The sequence below is a fragment of the Puccinia triticina genome, chromosome 4A (assembly GCF_026914185.1).
Source record: "Puccinia triticina chromosome 4A, complete sequence".
NCBI lineage: Eukaryota > Fungi > Basidiomycota > Pucciniomycetes > Pucciniales > Pucciniaceae > Puccinia > Puccinia triticina.
Window position 1 is genome coordinate 5,407,792 of NC_070561.1, and position 8,383 is coordinate 5,416,174.

General features: G+C 48.8%; 2 protein-coding genes across 2 annotated transcripts; one reads left to right on the top strand and one right to left on the bottom strand.

Moving 5' to 3' along the window:
• Positions 1-366: 366 nt before the first annotated feature.
• PtA15_4A614 (uncharacterized protein) lies at positions 367-570 on the bottom strand (the record flags this gene model as incomplete). Its single annotated transcript, XM_053168516.1, has 1 exon — positions 367-570. One exon carries the CDS (start codon positions 568-570, stop codon positions 367-369), a length of 204 nt encoding a protein of 67 aa, XP_053019717.1.
• Positions 571-3,783: 3,213 nt separating this feature from the next.
• Positions 3,784-7,453, top strand: PtA15_4A615 (uncharacterized protein; the record flags this gene model as incomplete). The annotated part of the gene is made up of 2 exons (XM_053168517.1): positions 3,784-4,444; positions 7,407-7,453. The coding sequence occupies 2 exons, from the start codon at positions 3,784-3,786 to the stop codon at positions 7,451-7,453; spliced, it is 708 nt and encodes a 235-aa protein (XP_053019718.1).
• Between the last annotated feature and the right edge of the window lie 930 nt (positions 7,454-8,383).

Sequence of the window (8,383 nt, forward strand, 5' to 3'; positions counted from 1 at the left end):
GTTAACAAGGGGCTGAGGGGGCAGTCATGTTGGGTCTTGCGTCAAAACAGCGGCGGATAGTCGATCACTGCGTGTGATGATTGGACAATTCCGAGTTCGAGTGCTGGGTTGAGGTGGAAGGTGTTAGCCCGGGATCAATGCGGATGTGGTCAATATTAAACTTTGGAACTAACAGATTTTGCCGAACGTTTGGGGCTTCAAGGCTTGGTGAGTTAGTAACAATAAGCAACGTGGTTGGTTTTGTGTGAGGTGGTTTGACGAGAAGGGTGTGTGAATAGTGGGGAAGGCTGACTTAGGGGCAATTTATAGTTGAAACAATGACGGGCAAGCAGTCCGGTGGATGCGCGCTTGCAAATGGGTATGTTGCTAATAACCGATCTGGCCGCTGGGGCCCAGCTGGTCCGGTTCGGCCGCGGCTTCAGGCTGGACGCATGGCAATACCAGTGTCTGGCTGCTGTGGCCCAGCTGGTCCGGTTGAGCGGCGGGTTTGGGCATTTTGGCGGGGCTCGTGGCTACTGGAGGCTTGCGTGTTGGTTTGGGGATAAGCCAGTTGATCTGAGTTGTTGGCATGGCGGCGGTTCAGGCGGGCAAATGTTAAGCGGGGCTGCCAAGGCGGTGTCGAGATGGCGGCTGGTGTACGCTGATACTTGATACTGGTGCTCGCTTGGGTCGGCCAGATACGTGGTGGTTTGGTGCACGATGCGGCGGCGAAATCGCGCGTGGACCCTGGTTTCAAGTTGAATGGGGAGCGTGACTTGACCGGTTACTAAGGGCGGCGTTGAACTTGCGCGTTGACCCTGGTGTCAAAGCAAATGCGGAGGTTGGCGGGCGCAGTTGGAAAGGGCCGTTAGGTGATGCGGAGTCTAGTGAGTAAGGGTATCTGGGCTGATGGCGTCTGGCCAGTTTACCATGGTTTCAGGCGTGGCAAGCCACGCCACGAGGAAGAGTTGGTCGGATGGCGAGGTAGCGAGGATGGGGTCGTCAGGGTTTAAGCATGATCTTCAGGTGTTGGCGGTCGGTAGATGATGCGACCTGGCTGGAAGGGCGGGTATAAAGCGAGGGTGGTTGCGTTAGTTGGTTAGGGCAGGTGATTCCCTCGCTGCATTTCCGGCAGGGGTCATGCTCAAACCCCTCCGCCGTTGCGTTTGCACGGTTTGAGGGGCGATATGTGGTGGCCCCCCTTTGCAATTGCCCACGCGGCGCGCTGGGGGTCATCCGCCCAGTACTTTAAGCCTCGCTAGTCGTGGATGGGTGCTGGGCATTTGTCCGGTTGGGGGATTGCGTGATATACTGGGAATGGGGGCCCTTTTTTCATTTGTTATTATTATTTGTAGGGGAAACCCTTGATCTTTGTTTTTGTGATTGGCTGTCTTTAGTAAACTTGGATTACCCTTCATAACCACTCCAAAAAATAACTGAGCCATTCAGGGGTCTCCTTGAACCTAGAGAATTCTGAGCAGAAAAAATCATATTTTAACGCCGGAGGCACCTGCAAATTAGTAATGCAGCTTCCTGTGACCCAGAAGCCACAGAAATCTTACAGTATCATGATAAATATGCAAATTTATTGCCTGATAGTTTTCAGAATTTTCCCTACCTTTCTGTTTGTCAAGCAGGTAGCTGTAATTTATGCTTGTATCCCACTTTTGTTCCAGTTGTTTTGAATTTAGAATAAATTAGATAACCAATTCTTCACCACTCATTAAATAATTTTCTTGTGAGTTCTTTGTATTGCTTTAAAATCTCCCTGAGAATTACACACTTCTTTGGATAAAAACTATTTTTCACCAAAAAAACACTTGAATTTTCAATGATCTACTTCTTTGAGGGGGCCCAGCTTTAATCCTTACAACCAATAAGAGATTCCACAGCTTTAATCAAGCTAAACAAAATCATAACCATCGCTGAGGAGACCAGGGAGTTGATCACTGCCCCAACATGGTTACATTGCAGCAATACCTATTTGATATACAGGAAAGCTGGTGAAAATTCTAAAAAATATCAGGCTGTGAAATTGCACATGCACTTTCAGCAGTGTGGCAGATATCCACGAACTGTTTGGCAATTCCGATTGTCTCCGCTACCTCCGCCGCAAAGTGTTGCACGGGTTGAACCTCAGCCCCAAGAAGAACAGCGCAGGTATGGGAGATATGTTTATATTGGGGATTTTTGAGTGGGACCGGTTGAGTAGCATTTTTGCTTTTTTCATCTTCAACTCGCTGACAATCTATACTTTTGTCTTCCGCTTGGCCACCCAGTAAGGGACTAGAGATTATTTCTTCATCTTTCAGTGGTGATAACAAACACTTCAAATTCCAGACTAAGTGGATGGCAGAGAGGCTTCTGGCTTGTTTGGAAGAGGGTAAAAATTTATACAGTGGCAGCTTGCTTTCCAACATTACTTACAGGTTTTTTTGAAATGGTTATCTCCTCACAATGTTGATGTACTGCAGCAAAATCAACCACTGGATCCTGGTTCAAGTCAGCTGGATACAAGGCCTATCTGAATCACTTTGCTGTGCTGTTCAAGAAGTTTATGATCCCCTCAATTCTCAAGGACAAGCGCAAGCAAGTCATACAAAGCGTGGTTGACTTCTCAAGCGCCCAACGGAATGGATTCATGGCCGCTTTCATGGAAGTCTTCAACACCACCAACCAAGTTGCAATTGGGAATTTGAAGGGCTGCAGTAACCACTTCAAGGCTTCAGTCACTCTCATAAAAAAAAAAACAGATCAGTGATCATGGCAGACAAAGTGGTAAGCAGATCTCTGCCTTCTTTCCAGCTGGCATTTGGATACACTGCTCAATGTGCCATCCTCTCTCTCAGAAGCCATTTGAGACCATGTGCACCAACCTCTTAATGACCAACGCCAAGGGTGTAAAGACTCACAAAGAGAGGATTGACAAAATTTGTCAGCAGTTTCCAAAGGTTAGGAAGTGGCTGGATTGGTGGATGATGTTGGATGCCAAAGCAACTTTATGTTGAGTTGTCTGTTAGTCTGCTACCATGATGTATCACCACAGTATGGAGGGCTGTCAGATCAACCCATGAGCACTACCAACCAACCACCCAGCTGGCAGCCACAAGCGTCTGTATCCTACACTGCGGGCAAATAGGTGTTGCTCCCCCGCGCAACATCACCTAACCCAAAGGGGGCGCCCTTACCTCAGCTGTTGCTGCGGGCCACAGCGTCACCTGTTTGCCCGCAGTTCTAGTTGGTAAAGGCAGCACTCTAGTATGTGTCTCAGCATAGCTGAGTTTGTGAGTTCAACTCTCACCAGAAACATCTTCATTTTACAGTCTCTACACTTTATTCCCCAGCCAATGTGTAATGCTTGAGTATTCTCCCAGCAGATAAGATGACCTGCCAAGCTCCACTAATGCACAAGAGAGCATGCATTGTGTTTACTACATTTTCAGGCAAGTTTCTTCTGTTCTTTTTTGAATTGCCCTCACTTTATTGTTAATAATTTTTGATTCTTTCAACAATGGGAGAGCACCAGATACTACAGATGAACTTGTTTCTGAATGGCCAGAAAAATGATCCAAAGGTTGACAGTAGGGATGGCCTTGGGTACCCGTCAGCAGGTACCCGGTATCCGTTGGCAGGTACCTGCCAACAGATACCAGGTGCAGGTGCAGGTGTTTAGTTTTGCTAGAAAAAGGGCGGGCACCCGGGTACCCGGCACAGTTACCCACCCGCCTGTCCGACTGTTGCGCTAACAGTTGGACCCAATCAATGGGTCTTGGGAGCCAATCATTGCGTCTCAGGACCCAATCAATGGGTCTTCAGACCCAATTCTTGGGTCTTTGGACCCAATTGATGGGTCTTCAGACCCAATTCTTGGGTCTTTGGACCCAATTGATGGGTCTTCAGACCCAATTCTTGGGTCTTTGGACCCAATTGATGGGTCTTCAGACCCAATTCTTGGGTCTTTGGACCCAATTGATGGGTCTTCAGACCCAATTCTTGGGTCTTTGGACCCAATTGATGGGTCTTCAGACCCAATTCTTGGGTCTTTGGACCCAATTGATGGGTCTTCAGACCCAATTCTTGGGTCTTTGGACCCAATTGATGGGTCTTCAGACCCAATTCTTGGGTCTTTGGACCCAATTGATGGGTCTTCAGACCCAATTCTTGGGTCTTTGGACCCAATTGATGGGTCTTCAGACCCAATTCTTGGGTCTTTGGACCCAATTGATGGGTCTTTGGACCCAATTGATGGGTCTTCAGACCCAATTCTTGGGTCTTTGGACCCAATTGATGGGTCTTTGGACCCAATTGATGGGTCTTCAGACCCAATTCTTGGGTCTTTGGACCCAATTGATGGGTCTTCAGACCCAATTCTTGGGTCTTTGGACCCAATTGTACCTGTGGGCCACAGATACTTGCCTCTTGCACCCGGGTACCCGCCATTCACACCCAGTTACCCGCTCCGCAGGTCTGGGTGTCTGATTTTAGTGAAACTAGAGTCCAAGGCGGCTACGCCGCTGCACTCGCAGGGACCAAAATACAAGTCACCCACTCCGGACCACCACCCTGCCACGTGCCCCTGTCGGCCCAATGTAAAGATGCAAAGAGTACCTGGACTTTCCTCAGAAATTGAGGATATTAAACTCTTAATTTTTTCATAGAGTCCAAAAGTAAAAGTATCAAATTTGTCAAACAAGAGTAAATAAAAAATGAAAACATGATAAACCCTATGAAGACAAAACCAACCAAGACTAAAGACTGGAGTCTTAATAACAAATGATACAACAGTTGTTACTCAAACATTTCTAGACAAATCCTCACAACTGAGTTTGTAACAAAAAAGGAACTACTCTAACAATCCTCAATTTGTAACAAAAGAACTACTGTACTGGTTAAGTAAATGTGGAAAGAATAACTACACTGTCTGAATTTAAATACAAGAGTACAAGGCCACTACGCCGCAGTACTCCCAGGGCAGCTCCAGAAAATCACCAAAGCAAATAACCTTGTAGCTCCCAGCCGGCCCTCAACTTGAGAGCACAACACTTTTTCAAACTCAAGTGCTGCCAAATCGCAACACAAAGGAGACTTGCCAATCTGAATCCTACTCATACTGGCCATACAACCTTTTCCCAAGTCAAGAATGCAGAGAGAGAAAGATGTTGTCTGAAGAAAATTTTCAATGGTAAGTAATCCCTATACACATCCAATTGCAGTCCCTACACCAGAATAATTGATCATGGAAATCATACACATAAAACCACCACCTGTTTATTCCTAGGAGTGCTGAGAAAAGAGCCGCCATCAAAATTCAACATTAAGTGAGCTTGAGGTCCCATTGGAATCATTGTCCAGCACATCATCAGACAAAACCGTCACATGGGTTACCTGCAGTCAACACAGTTCAACTTCAAAGCACATCACCTTGGACTTGCTTGATACAAAGGGCACACCCTTTTTTTCCTATGCCCGCCCACACATGCCCATTGTCGGGCGTGTGCTTTGTACAGGTGTGGGTGTGGGTGTGCGGGGGTGCAGGGGCGTGTAGGGGCGTGCGAGGGGGTATATGTATGTATACCAGCTCTACGGGACTCCGGAGGAACTTTCCTCCCGGTGGGCTGGTATGTGTGTATACCAGCTCGCCAAGAGGGAAACTCCTCCCAGCAAGATGGTATGTGTATACCAGCTCGCCGAGAGGGAAACTCCTCCCAGCAAGCTGGTATGTGTATACCAGCTCGCCGAGAGGGAAGCTCCTCCGGGCGAGCTGGTATGTGTATACCAGCTCGCCGAGGGGGACGTTCCTCCCGGCGAGCTGGTATGTGTATACCAGCTCGCCAAGAGGGACTCTCCTCTCGGCAAGCTGGTATACGACGTATACCAGCTCGCCGAGAGGGACCCTCCTCCCGGCGAGCTGGCATGTGTATACCAGCTGGGCAAGAGGGAAACTCCTCCCGGCGAGCTGGTATGTGTATACCAGCTCGGCGAGAGGGAAACTCCTCCCGGCGAGCTGGTATGGGTATACCAGCTCCGCGAGAGGGAAGTTCCTCCCGGCGAGTTGGTATGGGTATACCAGCTCGCCGAGAGGGAAACTCCTCCCGGCGAGCTGGTATGTGTATACCAGCTCGGCGAGAGGGAAACTCCTCCCGGCGAGCTGGTATGTGTATACCAGCTCGGCGAGAGGGAAGTTCCTCCCGGCGAGTTGGTATGGGTATACCAGCTTGCCGAGAGGGACCCTCCTCTGGGCGAGCTGGTATATATTTATACCAGCTTGCCGAGAGGGACCCTATTTCCGGCGAGCTGGTATGTGGATACCAGCTCGCCGAGAGGGAACCCTCTCGGCGAGCTGGTGGGTGAGCTGGTATATATTTATACCAGCTCGCCGAGAGGGACTCTCCTCCCGGCCAGCTGGTATGGTGTATACCAGCTCGCCGAGAGGGACTCTCCTCCCGGCGAGCTGGTATGGTGTATACCAGCTCGGCAAGGGGGAAGTTCCTCCCGGACCCGGCGAGCTGGTATACATATACCAGCTCGCCGGGAGGAACTTCCCTCTTGGCGAGCTGGCGGGGCAACGGTTTGGAAGGCACCACTCCCAATGAGGGTCCAGGACTCCAGCCTAAAACACGCCTCTGAAGCGTTTCGTAGACGACTTGCTTGATACAGCAAGTGATGACATTGATCCTCCTGCCAAATCAGATGGCGCGCGGTGGCATACCCTGTATTTGGTTGAAGGTCCGAAACGCGAGGCGCTCGACGCCGCGTACAGGAACCAGTTCAAGGTTACTTGTATTCCAAAATGACTTCACACCTGAAACCAATCCCTTGGTTCAGGCGCCTGGGGAAGAGCTTAAATATCAGGCTCCCTGACTATCTTTTTCCCCGGCGGCGGCGGCTCCAGCTCCACTGTCGCATTTGCGCAGTTTGAGCAGACCTCGTCCTGTCCCCCTCCACCTTTGCACTTGCAATAGGCTCAAGCAGAACAATTTTTTTTTACTTCCCTGTTGCATTTGCACAGTTTTTTAACCCCCCCTCCGTCAATTACAATTGTTTTTGACCTGAGACAGACATTCTCCGCAATTGCGCGCTGAGCTTTTTTTTTGCCCCCCTCCTGCCCTTGCAATTGCGACAGGCACGAGGGGGTTGAATCCTGCCCCTTTTCATTCCTGCTTCAGGAATTGGGGGGCAAGTCCAAGGCATTTATGTTCGGGGACTTTAAATTAATTTTCTTGCGGTATTAAGCGTAATATGCTGATACCTGAGAAAATTGGAGGTTGGACGCAAGTGCCAATTTTCCATTTGCGCACAGGGGGCTAAATTTTAAGCCCCTTTTCAGAAAAATGCAGGGGAAACCCTTGATCCCAATTTCCACGAAAGTGTCGATTTAATATACTTAGATTCTGTCCGTGTACCCGGGTACAAAGTGTCATCCCTAGTTGAAAGCATCCAAATTCAGTCAACATCAATTGAGACATGTACTTGATTTTCCTCTCATACGTTGTGCCACCAAAAGTCCATAAAGATAACAAAAATATGAATAAAAGGTGCTGGTCAGCCGCTACCCTTGAGTCGCTCTTTGCAGTTTATAGTCCTCTTTGGCTTCAACAACCAGGCAGCAAAATGAATGATATATTTTTGAATTTAGTCACCAATTTCTCATCTTGGAAAACAGTCTAGCTCAAACCCAAAGGTTCAATGCGGCTCACACTCACCAACGGATCAAGATGGATGTTTGACTTAGCTAACCAAAGCAACCCACATTGCTTTGTGCCCAGTGCTTTTGCCTCTGCCAATCTATTCTTGGGCATGTGCCTTGATCCCAGCAAGAACTCCTTCAGTCACTCTTCCAGGTCCATGAAACTTGAGTATTCACGTGTCCTGTCCACCCCGAGCCACAGGGGGAGAGTGGGGACCTAGTGATCAGGGCTAAGACTGTGTCATGCTCAGGACAGAGGTCTGTACCAACACGCAACAGACAATTGGCATATAACACTGGTGTCAAGAGATAAAAGCTCAGAAACAGATCCTCCGGGCAGAGAGGACCTTGACTGGATTGACAATAAACCGCAAACCAAACTGATTAGTCAGTGGACAACAATTGGTCTGGTAGGCATCACAGGGATGCAGTGCCATCTGTGTATTGCAACTGACAAAAAGAAGAAGACGAAGGCCACACCACCTTCTTGATACATGAATAAGAGCTTGGTGATAACTTGGAAGAAGAACAAGCCTCCTCTTCACTTATACGGTTTTGTCAACATTGCCACCATCACATATTCTGGCTTGATCCATGACTTGCTGTTGTGTGGGATAGTTGTACTACACTGTGTTGTTAGCAGCCTACAAGTTGCGCTTAACGCAGAGGAATTCATTGGCTGCCACTCATGGGACTATGCCCACCTCCTGCTGCACT